General features: G+C 42.7%; 1 protein-coding gene across 1 annotated transcript in view; it reads left to right on the forward strand.

Moving 5' to 3' along the window:
- CLVS1 (clavesin 1) overlaps positions 1 to 22,658 on the forward strand; it is a 179,166-nt gene that overhangs the window by 139,494 nt on the left and 17,014 nt on the right. The window contains exons 4-5 of the mRNA XM_032882620.1: positions 6,847 to 6,957; positions 11,036 to 11,271. Of these exons, the coding sequence (XP_032738511.1) occupies positions 6,847 to 6,957; positions 11,036 to 11,271 (347 nt within the window). The remainder of the gene's footprint in view (positions 1 to 6,846; positions 6,958 to 11,035; positions 11,272 to 22,658) is intronic.

Raw genomic sequence — 22,658 nt, forward strand, 5'->3', positions numbered from 1 at the left:
GTCCAGTTTCACTTCTTTTAAGACTGTTGTGGTTTTTTTATGTCCCAGGTATGGTCTGTCTTGATATATATTCTATGGTTACTTAAAAAGTCAGCATATTCTGCTGCTATTGGATGGAATATTTTATACATATCAATCAGATCCTGTTTATTAATGGCATTATTGAGTTCTTTGGTATGCTCACTGATTTTCTGTCTGAAAGTCTATCAATTGTTGAAAGACGAATGTTGAATTTGCCAGTATTTGAGGATTTGTCTATTTCTTCTTTCAGTTCTATCAGTTTTTACTTCATATATTTTGCAGCCTATATAGATATCTTTGAAGTGAGTTTCTTATAGACAACATATGCAGACTCACACAAATCACACAATGTATGTTTCTAATTCACTCTGCCAATCCCTGCCTTTTAATTGCTGTTTTCAGACCATTTAAATTTAAATGAATTATTGATTTGTTAGGGCTTAAGTCTGCCATTTTATTTTACCTTTTCTGTTTGTTCTCTCTGCTTTGCATTTTTATTTTTCCTTCCATGGGGTTGCTTGTACTTTTGTTAGCATTCTATTTTTATTTATCTATGGTGTTATTGAGTGTATCTCACTGTACGGCTTTTTTAGTGATTGCTCTGGGAATAACACGATACCATTTATAATATTACAGTCTTTTGATGTTGATATTTTATCAAGTGAAGTATAGAAACTTTAGTTCCCTTTACATCCTTTTCCTCCCCAAATTATAATATAATTTTTATATTTGCTTCTCCTACATACAGTTTGAACCACATTAGACAGGGTCATGATCTTTCCTTTGACTTAGAAAACTTAAGAGGAGAAGAAAAGCCTATCATATTTACCTATATTTTTGGTTGCTGTATTCTTCCTTCTTTCCTTCCCGATGACCCAAGGTTTTTTCATCATTTCCTTTCTGTTGAAGAGCACTTCCTTAAACCATTCTTTTAGGGTAGGTCTGCTGTCAACAAATTTTTTTTAATTTAATTTTATTTTTATAAACATATATGCTGTCAACAAATTTGCTTGGTTTTCCCTCATATGAGAATTTCTTGATTTCCTGTACATTCCTGAAGGATATTTTTGTTGGGTATAGAATTCTAGGTTTATGGTTCTTTGCATTCAGCACCTGAAAAATATCATGCGACTTCCATCTTGTCTCCATGGCTTCTAATGAGAAATCTACTGTCATTTCATTTGTTTTTCTGCCATAGCCAAGATATTGTTTTTCTCTGGCTACCATCAATATTCTGTCTTTAGCTTTTCAAAAATATAGTTGTGACATGTCTTGGCATCAGTTTATTTGAATTCATACTGTTTGGTGTTTGTTTAGCTTCTTCAATCTGTAGGTTTATGTCTCTCCCTCCATTTTGGAAGCTTTCAGTCATTCTTTTGAGTTCTTTTCCAGCTTCGCCCTCTTACTCCTTTTTTTTAGGACTCTCATGTCACAAATGCTTAATCTTTTATTATAGGCCCACAGGTCCCTAAGAGTCTGCTTTCTGTAAGGTCTGGTTTTTTGTTTTTTTTGTTTTTGGTTTTTTTTCCTGTTGTTTAGATTGGGTAATTTTTATTGTTCTATCTTTCAGTTCACCAACTCTTTCCTCTGTCCCCTCCATTCTACTGTTGAGCCCATATGCTGAATTTCGACTATTTCTTTTTGTTATTATATTTCTCAGTTCAAAATTTCAAATTGTGGTTCTCCTTTATATTTTCTATTTCTTTGCTAACACTTCCTATTTCTTTTCTGACTTTTTCTATTTTTTTTCGTTTGTGTCAAGTATGTTCATAGTTTTGAAGTATTTTTTATGATTGATAATTTAAATCTTACTCAATTAATTATACATGTCTGTCATTCCATGTAGGCCTCATTTTTCATTCAGTTTGAGATTTTTCTAGTTCTTGATATAAAGAGTGATCTTTAAATTTTAACTTGAACATTTCTGTATTATGTTCTGAAGTTCTGGATCTTACATAAACCTTTAGTTTTAGTTGTTGTTGTTTGTTTTTTTTGGATAACACTCTGGCAGGAAAAGGGGAGTATGCTGTCTCATTACTGCCAGATGGAGGCAGATATCCAGATTCCTCATTCAACCTCTGGTGACACTCAAAGAAGAGGACCTCCTCATTACTACTGGGCAGTGACAGGAGGTCTGGCTTCCCACGTGGTCTTCATTGACACTGTGGTGGCAGTGATTTCAGTATCTCTTGGTTACAGTCAAAAGTCCTAATTGTCCTCACTTCTGACAGCATCCCAGTGGGGAAGGAGAAGGTATCCTTATTACTGGCATGCAGAGGACTGGATGCTACTTAGTAATAAAATCTGAATGCTGGCACAAATGGTCATCTGGTGAGTGGCCACAGCATCATGGTATCTCAGGAAGGTTTTGGCAGCTTTCAGTTCCTACAAGGCACGTCTCTCTTGGTTAGTGACAATCAGGGCATTAACAGTTCTTTCCAGGGAGCTGACCCTGATTCTTTAATTAGCTGCTATTCTCAGCTCAAGTGTTATTGCTTCTACCCAGGTACCTTGCACTACTCAGAAAGGATCTAACCACATCCATAATGCTCTATGTCTCTAGTTTACCCTCTTATTTTCCACAATGAAGGCCCATCTGCAATATTTATCCCACTGCTAGATTTATGTATAATAGACTTTCCTCCATCTCCTTCCCTTTCATAGTTGAGTTTGTCCCTGTCCACTGGCCTTTCCAGTTCCTTTAAAAAAGTTATCCTCTATGTTCTGACCTATTCCTTATTTCCCCATCACTCTTTTGGTCACTGGCTCCTCCTCCACTTATCTGAAGTCAGTGTTATTCTACTTTTCATACTTTCTGATATCAGATACTTATCTTAATAACACTTAGATGCTTGAATAGCGATCTCACATAGGAAACATAACACAAGGATGTAAATACCCTTAATGTGAATATTCAGAGAGCAAAGAGGGAATCCTGGACATGAGTGAGTGGAGCTCGGATTTGTAGGTCAGTTTTTGAGCCAGTAGCAGGGTAGCAGGGGTTTAGAGATAGTGCTCTTTGAAAGTGGAGCTGGAATGCCTTGAGGACTAATTTGGAAGATGCGCTTGCCCTCATAATTGTGTGCTGAAATATAAAGGTTCAAGGTATGCACTGATGTTTTAGTGAAGAATCGAAGACGCTAAACAAATCATTACTTGATTGCCATTGTCTGTGTCCCTACTACCCCATAAATGCTATATTTGTATTATTTGATACTGTATCACCAGCATCGAGCCATCAAGGAATAGTTATTAAGTCCAATTTTTAAAAACATGATCCCATTTGGGAAGGAAAGGAAAGGAAAGGAAAGGAAAGGAAAGGAAAGGAAGGGAAGAAGGAAACAGAGCTTGGGTAATTATTAGTGCGGTCCACCTGCATTTTTGGTCTTTCCCCAACTAGGCTTATGGTAGGATCCCATTTCTTGACCCGTTTGAGGTCAGGCACATGATTGGCCTGTATGATAGATGGAGCGTGTCACTTTCTGGTGGCCTCACTTAAGAGCTAAGGTGTGATTCTTTAGCTATGGCAAGCAGCCCTGTTCCAGATGGGCAAGGCTGCATCCCTGGCTGAGAGCAAATCAAGCGTGGCTCCCTGCCAACCAAGCAAGGACATTCTATTCTGTGTGAGCAAGAAATAAATCTTTATGGTTTTAAATGCGAAAAAGCAGGGCTTGTGTGTTATTACAAGATAATGTAGCCCATCCTGAGTCATTGAAATTAGCAGGAGTATGTCTTTAGCAGTGGGAATATACATGATTTTTCTTTTGTCTTTCTTGTCTTTTTCTACTTCATAGTTTTTCAAAAATTTTTTGAATCTATTTTTTACTTTTCTAGAATGGGTATTATTTTTACCATAAGGGGATAACCTGGGAAACAAATTTTATGATTTGTGTATGTTTATAATTTGAAGTGATATTATATTTTTACTGACAGATACGTGAATTGAAATGACAGAAATTAACACCCTTTTCTTGAGCCTAGGGTATGTTTTAGCACATACTCCTTAGTCACAAAGAACTCTGACAGTGTTACATCGTCACTGAATCTCAGCCTACCATCTTGAGGTGGGTCTGCCCCAGCCCCTAAGAAGTGCATCTCCAGGAGGGTAATGAACCCCTTGGAGTCTTAGGAGATATTTCCCCTTTATCTGTGGTTTGCTTCTCCTGTATCTGTCATTTGCTAATGAGACCAGGCAACACCACCAACAATGACAGACATTGCTTCTAAGAGGGTTGTGTTTGCTCATTTTTCCTTCCTTCATTTTTCCCTTGTAACACACACACACACACACACACACACACACACACACACACACACAGTATTACTAATAACGTGGGCAGGCTCATTTGAAAAAAAACAGAACATTTTCACGTCATCTTCATTAGACAAGAGGGCCTTTCATTTGAATTTTTTAGAGAGACCTGAAGGAAGTGATCTTGTTTCTACTCTGGCCCAAACCCAGACCTCAGAGGCACAGGATTTTACCTGTGTGTATCTGCACATAGTTTCTGGCTGACCTGGATGAGATCAATAAAATCCCATGTCTTCAAGCTGACAGACATGAAACCAGGGTCAACCAAGAGAGAACGAACTGGGTCTCAGCCTTGCGTTTTTACCTTTAACCTCCTCTGACACAAAGAGAAGATGGTTTTGATGTCTTTTGATGATTGAGTTTCCATAGACTAAAATAGGAGTCTCTAGACATTTATATTTTCTTTGAGATTTTGCCTACCGCCTCTAGAGTATTATTCACAGGATATTCTTCTACATTACTAACCTAAAAATGTATAACACAACAGGCTGTCAATAGAAATAAAAACCCTCTTATTGGACCTATTAGAAAAAGATAGTAAAGCCCTGGTTTTATAGAGAAACCCTTTATAGTACTCACCTCATCTTCTAGAGTCCTTCAGAAGCCATGCTTAGTGTGGGATAATGAGTTATATTTCTGAATAATAAGCTCAAAAGGACCAAAAAGAGTGAGGTTTGCGTTTAGCACTTACACCAAGGAAAAACTCCGGTGAGCGATCTTTTTTAAAAATTTTTTTCTCTCTCTCTCTCTCTTTTTTTTAAAGCACCAAAGAATTTTTAGATCCCAAACTACCTAAAAGAGAAAAGACAGCCTTATTAAAAACTTTTATATATCTAAAACCAGATCGGGAATAGTGAGAGATTATGACACATGGACAAATTAGTATAAAAAGCCTCTGTACTCTTACCTGGCGGTTTCATTACTTTTTTTAAATAAAATAATTAAAATTAAAAAATACATGCCCTCCAAAACAAAGACTTTTAATCAAATCATCTGGATTTATCTTCAAAATATACAATTCCTTTGTATTCTGTAAAATGTCTAAGTAGAGGCAAAAATAATTTTTAAGTCTTTTAAAATATTGAACCTTATGTACACAGTTCAGGTACTTATACTGGGAACTAGGTTTCAGTATAGAAGATGCCCGGGGATCCTGTAGATTCACAGGGCTCTGAAAAAAAGTTAATAACCCTCTTCCTTGTTACTAAAAAAGACCCAGGCAAGACATTTCATACACCCTCAGGGATCAGACTGCTGCCTGAAAGGTTACCTCAGGCAGCTAGCCTCCTTCTGCTTTCATCTCTTCTTGCTTACATTTTACACGAATATTTGTTGCGATGAAATTGATTGGCAGTACACTTGGCAACTCAAATTGAATTAGTTGCTCCTCCTTTTTTAAAATTCCATTAATTCGGGGCGCCTGGGTGGCTCAGTGGGTTAAGCCGCTGCCTTCGGCTCAGGTCATGATCTCAGGGTCCTGGGATCGAGTCCCACATCGGGCTCTCTGCTCTGCAGGGAGCCTGCTTCCTCCTCTCTCTCTCTCTCTGCCTGCCTCTCTGCCCACTTGTGATCTCTCTCTGTCAAATAAATTAAAAAAAAAAAAAATTCCATTAATTCAGATGAATGCAGTGCAGTCTGCGGGAGCCCTCCGTCAAGAACTCAGGTCCTGAGGCTGAGGGACTAGCTCGGACTTCATGGTCAAGGGCCCTGATTTTGTTGATCTAATTAGCATGGAAAACAGCTTCTCAGTTGTTCTAAAAGATAAGCTTTGTATCCTGATCTGGATTCTAAAATTGGAAGCATTTGAAAGATTCCTGACAATATAAAAAATATGTTGATCTGCAGAGAGGAGGCCCGTATTCCCTCAGTTAGGGGAATCAACTAGCCCATCCGTTGAACAAATCTCTCTTCCCTGGGCCCTACTCTGTGAGGATGAAAGACGGAGCCAACTCAGGAATTGGTGGAAACGTTGCCAGCAAGTACTGCCAGACGTTGGTGGATTCCAGAGAGCTCCATCTCTTCAGATCCTTGGAAGTCATTTTCCAGTCCCTTCCTATGCCCAGGAAGTTCAGCTGCTATCATGACAATGCTAGCAGAGAGGGCTGTAGCTGGTGGGCAGAGCATGAGGGTAGAGGAGGGAGTGTATGCTCAAGGTTTGCGGGAACTTAAGCTTTGGTTGCCTGATGCATGGCACAATTCGGACTCCTGACTATCTGGGTCACACACACTTATGTGCCACGTCAGAGGTCGTACCATTGTGAATTGAGAAAGACATGAGTTGGCACCTTCGCACGATTTTTAAGTTATGGAGTCAAAGGGGAGGAAGGAAGCGAAGGGAATAGAGGAAACATTAGCAGCTAGGAAGGCTGTGTGCTTGCTTACTTGCTTGCTTATATTAGCTAGAGCTTCCGTCAGAAAGAAGAAATAGGTTGTTCCCAGGGCTGCAGTCCTGCAGGCTCAGTCCACTCTGGAATGTGTGCTAATTGGTGTGCATTTCTCTCTTTCTGCCCCAGGACAGCTTTCCTGCCCGCTTCGGAGGAGTCCATTTTGTCAACCAACCCTGGTACATTCATGCCCTGTACACGCTCATCAAGCCATTCCTTAAAGACAAGACCAGGAAGCGGGTAATGAAAACACACACTCAATGGGGGGTTGCTGAGGGGCAATTACCGGACCCTTTTCTCAATCTCTCTGTCTCCCTTCTCTCTCTCTCCCCCCTTATTTTGCACTTGTGGGTTTTCTGCTTTTCTGCACTCCCTGAGCATGTGAGCCTCAGCTGGAGTTTGCAAATGGTCTGAATTTAATCAATAATTTAGTAGAACTGGGTTATTTTCTGAGTCCCAGTGACAAACCAAAGGAAACTTTGAAGGCATGCAAATACCAGATGCCCATTTTACTGTAAATGCTCAAGGGAGCTATGGGGTCAAGCAGCTTCCCTTTCATGGCGTATTTTAATAGCCAGCATTTTGTCCTGCAAATGTATTATCGTGATGAAGAATGTTTACCATTTCTTTTTCTTCCCCATGGCTCTTGGGTCATCGCTGCCAGCTCCATCACCTTTGAGGCTGGGGAAGCATTCTTCATGAGAAATAATAATGCTCTTAGAAAAAGGTTTTTAAAGTCTTAATTACTTCAGCTGATGACATTTAGGAGGCCACCACCTTCCATCAGAGCCGGGGTTTGTGGTGGCGTTCTGATTAGCCGAGAGACAGAACATTGTTCCACCACTCACTCTATCTGAGTTTCCTCATTTAGAAAGACAGAGGGACTAACATCCAGGTCACCAGGATGTTGGGTAATTTAAAGAGGCAGCAGAGGAAAGCAGGGAGATTAACGCCACACATGTCGCAGAGACCCAGTGATTCTCATTCTCTTTATCATTTAGCTTCCTTTCTTTCAAACTTCCTGATTTCAGTTACCTCCTGGGTTAGGTGCACCACCTGTCAAGGGAATCTGACCATGGTCATTCCTCTTCTTCTTCTTCTTCTTTTTTTTAAAAATTTATTTGCTTGTTTATTATTTTATTTGTTTATTTGTCAGAGAGAGAAAGAGAGAGCACAACCGGGGGAGCGGCAGGCAGAGGGAGAAGTAGGCTCCTTGCTGAGCAGAGATCCCGAAGACTCGATCCCAGGACCCTGGGATCCTGACTTGAGCCGAAGGCAGGCACTTAACCGACAGCCACCAGGCACCCCTGACCAGGGTCATTCTTAACAGCACCTTACATGTGCCCCTATACCCAGGGCACCTCATGCCAGGGAAGAGTCTGTGTATGCAGGGGGAAATGATGATGTTAGCCCCCATGCCCCACACACATACACACTCTGCAGTGTCTCTAAGTCCTAAACCTCAGATGCTTCCAGATCCTGAGGGAACATGGCAGCAGGTTATGGGAAGGATAGTTCTCCTATTCCCAAACAAGGGTGGCACTAAGACTAGAACTCACCAGCCTAAGGAAGCAGAGACATTTGGAAACATTTTGCCATCTGGCAAAGACTCAGGACAGTGCTAAGGACAGAGAAGTGTCCTAGACTTTTCCCCATATGGCTTCAGGCTTCCCAGGGGCTGAATCTTCTACTCAGGAACGAACTAGTGGAATTCTTCTGACAAAGCAATTGACACTTGCTGTGGTGCCATAGAAAGGAGTTTCTGGAGCTCTGGGCACAGAACAGAATCTGATAGGTGAAGCGTCCAGCCTCCTATCTGCTGAGTTCTTCCATCCCACAGCACCCCAGGAGACAAGGCCAGTTTCCACAGCACTACCTATCCATGCTGGCTGTTGGTGGGAATGCAAACTGGTGCAGCCACTCTGGAAAATAGTATGGAGGTTCCTTAAAGAGTTAAGAATAGAACTACCCTAGTCCCAGCATTTGTGCTACTAAGTAGTTATCCAAAGGCTACAAAAATACTGATTTGAAGGGACACATGTACCCCAATGTTTATAGCAGCATTATTAACAATAGCTAAATTGTGGAAGGAGCACAAATGTCCATCGACTGATGAATGAATAAAGAAGATATGGTATCTCTCTATAATGGAATATTACTTAGTCATGAAAAAAAGAATGAAATCTTGCCATTTGCAATGATGTAGATGGACCTAGAGTATATTATGCTAAGCTAAATAAGTCAGCCAGAGAAAGACAAATACTGTATGATTTCACTTATGTGAGGAATTTAAGAAACAAGACAGAGGAACATAGGGTGAAACAGAGAGAGGCAAACTATAAAATAGACTCTTAAGTATAGAGAACAAACTGAGGGTTGCAGGAGGGGGAATGGAGGGATGGGCTAGATGGGTGATGGGAATTAAGGAAGGCACTTGTTGGGATGAGCACTGGGGTATTATATGTAAATGATGAATCACTGAATTCTACTCCTGAAACTAATATTACACCATATGTTAACTAACTGGAATTTAATAAAAACTTAAAACAGAAAAGATGAACATCATGAGCAAAATTGATAGTACAAAAAATTTAAAAAAGAACTGTAGGTATTAGGTGGGTCAGTACAAATATTTGCTCTAAACACCAGGCCTAGTATTTATCCCCAGCTGTTCCATGCTTCAAACACTGTAGTTCCTCCTGAGAGGTGTTTTGCAAAGGCCAGAACCCATGAATTTCTTCAAAAGCAAAGATTCTTATTAAAATTGAGATCTACTGTCAGAAAATGTACATTATTTTCTGAAGTGCTACAGTATTCTTCTAAAGAATGTTAGTACTTAGCTTCTTGTTCCTTTCCTTTCTAAATGATGTCATGACATCATAAATTAAAATCAGCACAACAGAACAATGTTGCAAGTATATGTCTCTATTAGGTAGTATTTTATAATATAATCTACAGTATATGACATAATTGATAATAATTTTATGGTATATTATTATGCTATACATAAATATCTTATTTTATTATTATTTTTTAGAGATTTTATTTATTTATTTGAGAGAGCAAGCACGAGTAGAGAGGGGGGGCCAGACGGAGAGGGAGAAGCAGACTCCCCACCGAGCAGGGAGCCCAATGTGGGACTTGATCCTGGGACCCTGGGATTCTGATCTGAGCTGAAGGCAGATACTTAACCAACCGAGTCACCCAGATGCTCCTAATTTTAAGTATTTTAAAAGTCACATTTACATTGCATGATGGTAACTGTGGGCTGTGTGTATACACCTGTGTGTGTATAATCAGTGGTCTTACGATTGGATATAACTTATGTACGTTGAATTGCAACATGAAGTGTGGGAACTGATACCATTCCACAGATGGACTTGAAATAGACTTTCAGAAGTCAATTCCTAAATTGTAGGAGATGATCATTATTGACTTATGGCTTAACCACTTTGTGGATTTTCCTGAAAATAAGTGTAATTTGGGCAGGTTTTCCCTCCTGCTTGGCTGGTTTCCAGTACATGTTTAGAAGATGCAAACTTCTCTGGGTGTTAGCCCTCAGTCCAGACATAAATGGAAGATGGCTGTAAAAATATCCCTAAGTTCTCAGGCCACAGTTTTCCTTCCACTGACGAATGGATAGGGTTTCTACCTTGTGCCCACATCAATCCTGAGAGGTGGGAATGTATTAAAAGAGTAAGAAAACACCATCCCTTTTCCTGAGTATTCTTCTCTTCCTGTGGGCGATCAAGACATGAATGCACCCACCAGAAAATACAGAAGTCAGCAAATTATAGTTAACTGGGGGAGCAGGGAGGGGAACCAGAGCATGCAGTTGTCTCCAGGACAGACTGGGGAAGAGGCTGGCGAGGATTGGGGAAGGCCTGGAGAGGATGGGGAGACGGAGAGGGTACAGAGGGCAGAAAGCCCTTGGGGGAGGCAGAAGGAACAGAACAATGTGGGGATGCGTGGGAAGCACGACTGGGAGTTTGCATAGTCTACATCGCTACCCTTTTTATCGGTGGGAATAATTAGGAGATTACTGTATGTGTAAATTTGGGCCCGGGCCAAATAATACCTAATTTGTTCATAACTTCATTTTTTAAGGACTATTAATTCAGCCCCTTTTCTGAGCAATAAATTAACATTTTATGAAGATTAAGTTGCAGACACAAAATTGAATGCCTCTTTAAACACCATGATTACCAGCAGTGCAGCCAATTTGTCATTGCTGAATTGTGTATCAAGCTGAATAGTTGCTCATATGTTTTGGATTTGTTGTTGTTGCTGTTGTTGATAATTATTTTTTCCTCTCCAGATTTTCCTGCATGGAAACAATTTAAACAGCCTTCACCAGCTAATCCACCCTGAATTTTTGCCCTCTGAATTTGGAGGAACCCTTCCTCCTTATGACATGGGAACTTGGGCCCGGACGTTACTTGGTCCAGACTACAATGACGAAAATGACTATACTCACACTTCCTACAATGCAATGCATGTGAAACACACATCCTCCAATCTGGAGAGAGAATGTTCACCCAAGCCGATGAAGAGGTAAGACCTGCATTATCAGAGCTTCCCAGACAAAGGTCAATAAGCATTTTTGATTGGGGCCCTATTGTGGGTTAAGAATTGCAGACCGTTATTGGCACAGAACTTGAATAAAATAAATTGCAATACATTCTCAGCAGATTTCACTAGAATTGAAAGCAAATGGGGCTTGGCTGGCCCAGAAGTCCAGTAGTCCCCGTTGTATTAAAGAAACAGTTAAAGGCTAGACCTTGCTCATGCCATGATTACAGTGCTCATCTCTAGACAATAGGAGTTAACACAAAGAGAATGAAATGTTGGGCCTTTGAGATGCCCTGGGTTGAAAAGCAGCCTGCCAGAAAGCATTCCTTTCTATTTAAATGCATTTTAGAACCATTTATTGAGCATTTACTTGCCTATAGACACTGATGGGCCCTGGGAATACACATAGGAATAAGACATCAAAAGAACAGAGAAGTGTGGCCCAGGATATTGTATATCAGTTTGCTAGGGCTTCTGCAACAATGTACCACAGATTGGGTGGCTTAGACAACAGAAATGCGTTTTTTCACCATTCTGGAGGCTAGAAGTTCAAGATCAAGGTGTTAGCAGGGTTGGTATCTTATGAGACCTCTCTCCTTGGCTTATAGACACCTGTCTTCTCCCTGTATCTTCAGGACTTCCCTCTGTGTGTCTGTGTCCTGATCTCTTTCTATACCAGTCATGTTGGATTAGGACCCACCCTAAAGACTTTGTTTTTCCCTAATTACCTCTTTGAAAGTCTCTGTCTTCAAATACAGTCACGTTCAGAAGTACTGGGGATTAGGGCTTAGACATATGAATTTGGGGTGGGCAGGGCACAGTTTATCCCATAACATATTATTATGTGTATCCTTCTATGCCAGTAAATCTAGACCCATCTCGTGCTTTTAATGATGTATGGTATTCCAATAGATGAATACATCACAGTGTAGCCATTTCCTTCTTGATGGGCATTTAGCTTATTTCTGAGTTTTTTGTCTATTCCGAATGAAGAGACTCGTGTAAGTCCTTGATAGCCCTCCTTCCTTCTCACAGGAAGTTCCTCAGGTAAACTTGGAGCCCTGAAGTCGCTGGGTCAGAGGGTGTGTGCATTTTAAAATTAGCCCACGCTGCCTAGCAACCCTTCAAAATGATCGTTCAGATGGATACTCCCACCAGCCTGTATGAGAATGTCCCTCCCCAGACTCTTGAAAAGTACTTGATATTATCAGACGTTAATTCTAATCATCAACCTGATGGGAGGACAATTTCATGTCATATTTGTTTTCATTTGTGTCTCCTCACCCGACATAGGTAGGCAGAGAAATGACCTCATGGGTTCTGGGTTTTATGAGGATCATGGAATTTGCAGGGAAATGCAGACTAAAAGCCATCAGAAGGTGAATGAGGGCCATAGCTAAAACTGAAGCAATGACTGGCCATACTCTGGAGGTATTTGGGGAAGGAGAGTCTCCTGTGGATAACTGGGCTTGCACTGATGTTCTGAAGCAAGAGAGAGGGCCCAGGAGGAGGATCTCCACATTTCCTGCTCAGTTGGGTATATTACATTCACATGTCTAATAAGGTTTCTCGGCTGAGACTGGAGAGATCTGGAAATTCACTTATTCCCCAAGTTAACAGCAGACATTCTTTGGGAAGTGATGGTCATAGGATTGACAGGCTGGCCTTGTGTCTCTACAATGAAGGGACTGACCTTACTGGAACAGGTGAGATTGTCCCACCCAGTCAGGTTCTGACTGACTCTCAGTCCAGGTTCCAGTACAGTAATGATAATAATGTAACAACTCACACCATTGACACTGCTCTGAGCCCATTTCCTGCATTAAATCTCTAAATCTTCACCATAACTGTATGAGCAAGTTATGATCATTCTTCCTATTTCGCAAGTTAGGAAACTGAGACACAGAGAGGTTAAGCAACTGCTCAAGGTCACACAGCTAATAAATGGCCAACTGGGATTCAGAGCTGGGCATCCCAGCTCCACACACTGCGTTTCTGTCCTCTATAAGCTATGGCACACTGTCTGCTTTTCCTCACACTTCCTACCCTCACCTCTAGTCCCAGTCTTCTCTCTCCAATCCCTCCATGGGCAGGAGCAATGATCCTTCCTGTGGTTTGTCCCTATCTTATCTCTAGAGACTTAGATAAAGTCATCATATCCTCATATTTTTTGGAATGTCCAAAGTCTAGGGGCAAAAATAGGAATCTGCCACTCTTTCTCCAGATGATCAGTTACAGACTTACATCTCTTTTGGGTGACAAGACATGTCCTGATCCAAGTTCTGCCTCTGAGTTGACATTGAAGATCAGAGGAAGTGATAGCCTCCATTATGAGACAGTGAGTTCTGGAGGCTAAAGTCTTTGTATAACATTTATTCACTTCACACCCTCCTCAAGAATCGAACTCAATGTCCAACACACAATAGACACACAACAGACACCCCATGAATAAATTATTGTTGAATGAAAGCTGTTGCCTCCAAAACCCGACCTTGGTGCAGTTGTCCAATTACTCCAACCAAACTGTCAGCTCCCAGATGGAGAGAGCTGATTTCTTCTGGCTTTCATGGATCCTGCTTTACAGACTCTTATAGCCTAGTAAGGGAGATAAGGTTTGCCCACAAATAACTTGAACATGGTACATAATGGGAGAGGTACTATAAAGGAGGTATAAGAACCTGCTGCAATTCTACGGAAACATTCTAATTTCAGCCAAGAAGACTCTTAGAGAAGTATTCTGGGACAAAGGCAGGTTTTGGAAAAGGTAAGACATTGAAGTCAAAATCCAAGACTATGCCAGAGAAGTTAGTAATTGTTTTTGGGTTTTTTGAAGATTTTATTTATTTGTTTAAGAGAGAGAGATCACAAGAGCAAGGGGGAGGGGTAGAGAGGGAGAAGCAGACTCCCTGCTGAGCAAGGAACCCGATGCAGGACTCTATCCCAGAACTCTGGGATCATGACCTGAGCCAAGGGCAAATGCTTAATCAACTGAGCCACTCAGGCGCCCCGAGAAGGTAGTAATTGTGTTCTCATCTCATTGTCTTACCAAAGCCATCAAGGTATCCTGCTCATTCTTCCTTTCATTGGTGGTGGCATCCTTAGGCCATTGGTTGGGGGTTGTATTTATTTATTTATTTTGGTGGGGAGGGGCAGACGGAGAGAGAAACTCAAGCAGACCCTTTGCTCAATGGGGAGCTCAACATGGGGCTCGATCTCATGACCCTGAGATCGTGACCTGAACTGAAACCAAGAGTGGGTTGCTGAACTGGGTGTACCACCCAGGTGTGCCCCATTTCTTGAAGATTATAAGGACCAGCAGGATGGGCAGTGAGGAGACTGGTATCAGCAGTGATGCAGCAAAGAGGGACCACTGAGCTGTGGGACTGTGCTTGTCCGGTGCTTCACTGATGGAGGTCGGTGGTGACTGAGAATATTACAGCAACATAACAGCCACCATTCATAGCATCTCTGAGTCCTCAGAACCAGGGACATGGGGAAATGGAAAACAGAATTGGAGATTTTAAAGATCATCTCTTCCAGCTTCCCCCCTGATGTGGGGTCTGTTCTCCAGCCCAGGCTGTCAGCGGGACTCAGTGTGCATTTTCTGGAGATGGGTAGGCAGCTAATGGACAGTGTGTTCCCTGTAGCATGGTTTTGGATAAGTACCCCCTTGGTCTGAGCCAGATGACCTGGGTCTGTCCTGTGGGTTAACATTCCAACCCCAATGAGGAGACGTTGCCCAGAGTCCCAATCCCTGACACCATAGTTCCCACCAGCCTTCACGTCCATTGGGAATCAAATGGACTTTTGTGGACTATCCTTGGAACTTAGTATTTATAATGTTATCTCTGAGTTCCAAGTGGCTCAGAACAATGCTTCTGGTATGTGTAGAGTAAAATCCAAGTTACATAAAATTCTCAGTGGATTAGTGGTTCTAACAAGTTCTTTTCAACCCTTTAGCAGAAAAACTTTTTAAAAAAATTATTAATTTAACACCTGGGTGGCTCAGTCGGTTAAGCATCTGCCTTAGGCTCAGGTCATGATCCCAGGACCCTGGGATGGAGGCCCGCATCGGGCTCCCGGCTCGTGGGGAGCCTGCTTCTCCCTCTCTCCTCCCCATTCATGCTCTCTGTCTTTCTCTCTCAAATAAATAAATAAAATCTTTTTTAAAAATATGGTTTATATGGAAAACTTTCTAAAGAGTTTATTTCAATATTGATCTGTTCTTTAATAAAATGATCTTTTTATGGGCTTTTAAGTGTGGGGCATTCTCGGCTCCACAACTAAATGACCACGAGTGTTGTATTTTTACCTTCTTGTTTCTGTTTTTTTTTAAATTTTATTTATTTATTTGACAGACAGAGATCACAAGTAGGCAGAGAGGCAGGCAGAGAGAGAGAGGAGGAAGCAGGCTCCCTGCTGAGCAGAGAGCCCGATGCGGGGTTCGATCCCAGGACCCTGGGATCATGACCTGAGCCGAAGGCAGAGGCTTTAACCCACTGAGCCACCCACGCGCCCCTGTTTCTGTTTTTTATTCTACAATTTACTGTTTCCTTGCTTCCGGGCCATCAGCTGTCACTTTCTGTTCCTGGAACTATTTATGTCAGAAGCACTCTGTTTCCTTCTATCTAATTTACTACCAGACTATGTTTTCGGCTTGGAAAGGAGGTTTAGCCCAACTTAATGAAACTGTCCAACAACTAACAGCAAACAGGCTCTATAATAGTTATGATGATTTTGGCTGCAAATTAGATAAAACTCCAATCGGACTGCTTTAAACAATATGGACAATTGATTGTTTCACATAATGAGCCATCATAGAGTGAGGTGACTACAGAATTGTGTGTCCCAGTAGCTCATTGTTGGCGCGTGCGACCCAGGCTCCTGCCCCCGTGTCCCACACAATCAAGACGTCTCAGGCAGGAGTCCACCCCTGATTCACACGGGCAGATGTGCCCAAACCAGCGGGTCTTTTTATCACCTAGGAAGGAGGAGGAGATGGCTTGGGGTCAGGACCCAGCAGCGTGAAGTGTCTGCTTCATGGAGCAAGGACATGGTCTTTCCATCAGTATGCAGATTTTTTGATATCTCTTTCAATTATTAGATTTATTAATTATGGCTTATTAATTGCTTCTGAGTTCTAGGCTTAATCTCTAAATGGCTATAGATATTATGTAAAAGGCATACACACAGACACACCCAGACATGGAAAAACACAGTCTCTTGAACTACTGGAGGACGACTAACCATTTTTGGAGAAGTTCTACTTGAAAAACACATATATGTATTTATTATAAACATGTACATATACTCAGACATGTATATACTCTATATTGTGTATGAATGTATAAATATGTGTATGTGTATGTTTTGAAATATATACAGATATATACATGCACACATATATAGATTTTTTTAAAAGATCACCAGTAATTATTGGTAAAAGATTATTGGAAATAATATGCATTTTAGCCTAAGACCTGGATTCTGAGTAGGAACTGGGGCCTTTCCTGGGAGCTGGAATCATCCAAGGGCAGATAGCCCTGCAGATCGGGCAGTTTGGAGGAACGCTGCTCAGAGCCCCTGCTCAAGAAACACAGGTGTGATGGGGCACCTAGGTGGCTCAGTCCTTAAGCATCTGCCTTCTGCTCAGGTCACAATCCCGGGGTCCTAGGATCAAGCCCTGTATCGGGCTCCCTGCTCAGCGGAGAGCTTGCTTCTCCCTCTCCCACTCCCCCTGTTTGTGTTCCTTCTCTTGCTGTATCTCTGTCAAATAAATAGATAAAATTTTATTTAAAAAGCAAGGAAGAAAGTAAGGAAGGAAGGAAGAAAGAAAGAAAGAAAGAAACAAACAAACAAACACAGGTGTGACCTGCTGCCCCGCAGCCTGGGAGACCACAGGCAGCGCAGATCACCTTACCCCGTTACTCTGTTGTTCTCTACTAAGCTTCGGCAGCCCTGAGGGCCGCAGTCAATTGACCCTGGAGTTGATGATCTCAAAGGCATAGAAAGCTTTCCCCGTCTTTCTGGGCAAAAGTCAAAGGGAGTGCCCTGAGAATCCAGGCTCTCTGCCAGGGGAAGCCACCACCCTGGCCAACCAAGGGAGCGGCTGATTTTCCAAGCCTGGGGCATGTGGTCGACCAAACAGGATTGGCATAGAAAAGGGGAAGGGGAAGGGATCAGATCAAAACTGTTTCCCCACCCCCAGAACCGAAAGGCAGGTGGCCTCTGCCAGGGCAGCCAGGGAGAGAAAGCTTCTATCTTCCACCATCCTCTCTTGAGTTGATCTTGAGTGGGTTCCTCTGGGCTGTACCACAGCAGACAGCTTCTGTTTGCAGAATAAACATCCTCCATGAAAATTGTATATAAAATACAAAAATTATATATAAATGTGCATTTTATTATTCCCCTTATTATCAGGATTTAGGAAACTTTAGAACCAGAGGGAGGGCTTAGAGATCACCTAAACACCATCGGCCTTTCTGCTACCAAGGACCTCTTCTTTGCCCCCCACAAGGTATACATATTTTTTTCTTTTTAAAAAAATATTATTTATTTATTTATTTGACAGAGAGAGATTGAGAGAGAGAGAGAGAGAGAGAGAGCACAAGAAGGGGGAGCAGCCAAGGGAGAGGGAGAAGCAGACTCCCCACTGGGCAGGGATCCCATGCAGGGCTTGATCCCAGGACCCCGGGATCATGACCTGAGCCTAAAGCAGAAGCTCAACTGACTGAGCCCCTATATATAGGTTCTTGAGCGAACATTGCATTTATTTATTAGGTAATTACAAGTTCATGTTGTCATAATGTAGTCAGTATTATTTCATAGAATGAGCTTAAGATCTTTAATTTTAATGAAAACAAGGTTACTTACTATTTAATTTTATTTTAGACTCCTAGATGGTAAATTCTGTTAAGTTCTGCAGCTTATACACAATAATGGGAAACTATCTGCCCATCCCTTTGCCCATTACTGCTTATATGAAGTCGCTAGGACTAAGGCTTAAGCCCCCTGTCTTTTCATCTGGGGGTTTTCTGTATGGCCCTGCAGCTGGCTTCTTCTAGAATCATGGTGTCTTGCACACGGCAGTTGCTCCATACATAGTCAATATTTTGTAGCTTGAAAAGTGAAAGTAAATGGTACACAGACGTGCCCTCTTTTTTTCATGGGCTTAGATTTAAAAAAATATTTTTCTTCTTTATTTATCATAGTCAGGGTCCTGAGAGGTCTCACAGGGTAAAAATCTATGTCACCAAAGCTATTTTATTGTAGGAATCTTTCTGTGCCCTTGCCTCCCAGAGACTAGGGTAGGTAAACACCGAGCCGATGCTGGAAATGGAAAATCAGGAAACTAATTCAAGTTCATAGAGACCCACTAAGTCTGAACCTTGGCTGACAATTTTCATTCTCATTGCTTCCTGGAGGTCCCCACCCATGGGCTCAGGTGTACCTACCTGCGTTTTGATCTGGGCTCAATCTGCCACACAAGGAGAGGGAGTATTATTTTATCTAAGGTACGAGGTGGTACTGTAGTCTTGCTGGCTCACGAATCTCCCAAAGAGATTGTCGTCTCAAGCACTGAAAGAGAAACCCCAAGCCTGGTGTTGGTGGAACCGTGGCTCCTTCTCAGAAGTCCAACAATTACCAGAGCAGAATAACACGTTCTGCTTCCCTTGGGCTGCAGGTGAGCTGCACGGAGTTAGCACTACACCCAACCACCCAGGCCCAGTGGAGTCAGTCTGTTCAGAAAAGCAGAGAGAGCCGAGTGGCTTTGGAGATGCTTTGAAGATGCAGGGAGAGGTGTTCTAACTTGCAGAGTCGGGGGCGGGGCCAGGAGCACTGGCCACGCCCACCCTGGCTGTGCCTCTCCAACTGATCTTTGCTGAGCTCTTCCTCGTGCAGGCCACGGGCCCCTTTCCTTCACGGAATCCAAAGACGGGTGTCAGCACAGCACATCGGGGCAAAAAGCAGCGACCTCTCACCGTGCACGTGAGCACAGTCTTAGCAGTTTGGTTGTTATCTCTGTACCAGCTTTCTAACTGGCCTGACACAGCGATGATTCAGGTGCCTTCACGGCGTGTTTACATTTAAAGATGCTTGTCTCCAGGCTTTGGGGTTCTGTTTTTTTAGCTATGTGATGATAGCGTTTATAGAATCAAAACCGTCTTGAAATCGCCAGATATGTCTGGGTTAGTTTTCAGTGCAGCCTGAAAACGAACTCCTGTTTTATTTATTAGAACTTCAGCACTTATCAGGGAGCCAGACAAGTATTTATAGAGGAGGAACCCTCAGAAAACCTAGTGGCATTTCCTCTTGTACCAGTGAAGAATGGCCCCCAACTTTCAGAGAAACGGTCCACTCTGGTGTACATTATATGCTGGACAGCGAGAGGAGCTGATGCTTTGGGGTCTTGGCCAGCTGCTCTGTGTGGTAGAATTACTTCTGATCCTTTTGACCAAATGCCTCCACCTTTGTGTTTCCTAAACATCCCTCCTAGAAGAAGTGAGGACAATGTCATAGAGCTATTATGAGCCATCCAATTTGGGAGAAGGGGAGAAGCTTGGTGTATGCCTGGGTTGAGTTCAGATTTCTGAGCCAGAAGGAAATTTTGGCTCCTGCCTGGGCAGTAAAAGTCAGTTTAACTATTTTCAGCTGTCAGTAGAATTGGCCATGACCTTGGCGATCTTCCAGCATAGGGTCCTCTTTTTATGGGGTGAATGTATGCATTTGCTGGATAGCTACCCATTTCCGGCAGAAGTCATACATCATCATGAAATACACCCCATAGGAAAAGAATGAGGGGTGGCAGTGTGGAACAGGAGGACCCTTGTCTTCCAAGCAGTTGGAGCAAAAAGGGTCCTTTTTACTGTGTGGCCCAGCAACAGATGTTCCATATGGATGTTATGTTCAATAAAATCACATAATGCATCATTTCTTAATGAATGACCCACAGTCTCTACTGCCCTCTAAGTTGTCTGGTGACTAGTTTCCAGTTCAAACACGATTGAACTTCTTAGTTCCAGGGTGTCCCTCACTCCTACTTAGGCAGCTAATGTCTGAGAGGTCACCACTTTCAGAACCAAAGACCCCTTGAGTGAGCTGTGAATGCCCAGCGTTTTATGTCAGTTTTTGGATACTGGTGTGTTTCATGGATACCGACAAGAATTGGTTAACATTTCTTAAGGAACAAAGAAAAGTAGCTGCATAGCCTCCTCACTACTCATGCGTTGGGCTGAGATGGATCTCCTGCTTTTCTACAGTTTTCTTTTCCGTGGCAGAATTGAAGATGGGCATCTCCTTGCAAGCGTATCCTTTACAGCCATGTAACATCCGAGTGAAAGAAAATCTATACAATGAATTTGGTCAATAAGAAAATGAATGGGGCTGGATAAACTGTTGTGTTCAAGGCCATGTCTCCCCTCCTTTTTTTAACGAATGACATGAGAAGTTGGGAAATAAAGAGCTTGAAGCTCCTGGCAAAGCAACCAAGTCAGGTTGATTTCAAGAGAAACAAGAAGATGTGGTTAAATGACAGAGTAGTTTCGAGCGCAAACTGTTCGGTTGCCCACGATGTGTGTTCTTGAAAGGATTTCCTGTTTACCGGAGCACAGCGGTCAGATGCGGCCAGTTGGAGAGGGGGATGTCGTCTGGGCAAGAAAAACAAAGAACGTTTGTGTCTTGTGAACATATTGCTTTTGGTAAACATTTGCCCGATTCCAATAAAGCTGATGTTGTTTGTGCCCAACATCGGATAGCCAGCAATGACTCTCGCTTGTGAGCTTTGATGATCATATGGCTGAAAACAAATATTTGGCATAACATGTGATCAAAATCTGTCTGCAGTGTCATTCCTAAAACCGAAGTGCTGCTTGCAGACAGAATTACAGTGCATGTTTAGAAACCTAAGGGAAACCTTGTACATATCGTCTGGGCTTAGGGTGTCCAGACTACAGCCTTTGAGTTTCCATGCTGAGGCCAAAGAGAACTTTAGAGCTTCCAGCATCTCACTGGAAACTTCCTCACTGTCTCCCTTCAGAGATGGCTGTTGTGTTCCTGTGGTTGTGGTGATGAGCCCCGGGGACCCCCGAGTCCCGTTCCTCTGCTGCTCTCCAAGACGAGCATCATGGGTTACGCATCCTAACTATGGCCTGCTTGCTTCAGCTTTGTGACTCTGTGACTTTTCGTGGTTGCACATTTCTTTGCCTCTCTATCTTTTTTTCTCGATCTTCCCCTCTCAGAGCAGAATTGGGCTCTGATCACTTTCTTCTGATTTTTCTAGTTATGGGACCTTGGGTAAGTCCATTAACCTCACCGCATCTTGGCTTCCTCAAGTATAAAGTGGCTCTAACCTCCAGGGGTCACTGTCAGGGTCCAGTGGCCGTAGCAGGAGAAGTCTGCAGACACCACAGAGGAGCAGGACAATAATAAGTCGTACCTTCCTTTCTTCCCCAGCCTTATTCATAGGATTTCCATTTGTTCAGAGTTTTGATTACTTTCCCAATGGAAGCTTCTCCCTAACAATGAAAATTCCCGACTCCCTGATAGAGAGGCAAATAACAATTAGTGATGAGGTGTTGCAGGGACATGACTTGAATCCCTGGTTAGAAGTCAGACTGACATTGTTTATTTCCCTTCTCTTTGCCTTAATTTATGCAAGGAGCCAGTATTAGAGCCCTGCACCCAGAAGACAGCCAGGCACAGTGAAAGCAGGGAACGGGAACGGAAACGGGTAAAACCAAGGAATCAGAGAGGGAGGAATCAGCAACACAGACCCCACCCACCCACCAACTGGGCCTTCATACAGCCCTGGTTTCCCACTTACCAGCCAAGGCAGTCTCTGCCCACATTCTGTTGGTCTTTGTTACTCTCCCTCCTCTCCATCCCTCTCATCTAAACTGCTATCCATCTAGTCTAGAGGGCAATCTTTAGAAATGCTAATGATGGCGCTCTTTGGCTTAACAGCCAGCCCCCAGACGACCCCTTGGTCTTCTGTGTCAAATAAAGGCTGCTTTTCCTTATGGCAGGCCTGGCCCCCCTGGCTTCCTGTACCCAGCTCAGTGTGCCGGGCTTTGTCCTGCGCCTGGGCCTCCCCTGTCCTGGGACGCTCTCCCCCTCACTGGTGGCCGACTCCTCCGTGATCAGGTCTGGCTTTTCCAGTTACTCCCTTGAAGGGAGTTCTTTACCCACCCCATTCCCATGGGTCCTGCTCTTCCCATCCTGCTATTTTCTACCGCTGAACTATTTCCTTCTTAACAGGGATACAATTCCATAACCACATATTTGTTGGTTTTACTTACGTATGAAATCTCCCTTCTATACGTTATATACTGTCCGAGGACAGGGATTGTGGTTTCATTCACCAGTATATA

This window comes from Lontra canadensis, unplaced genomic scaffold, assembly GCF_010015895.1.
Source record: "Lontra canadensis isolate GAN:19392208 unplaced genomic scaffold, GSC_riverotter_1.0 scaffold83, whole genome shotgun sequence".
Classification (NCBI taxonomy): Eukaryota; Metazoa; Chordata; class Mammalia; order Carnivora; family Mustelidae; genus Lontra; species Lontra canadensis.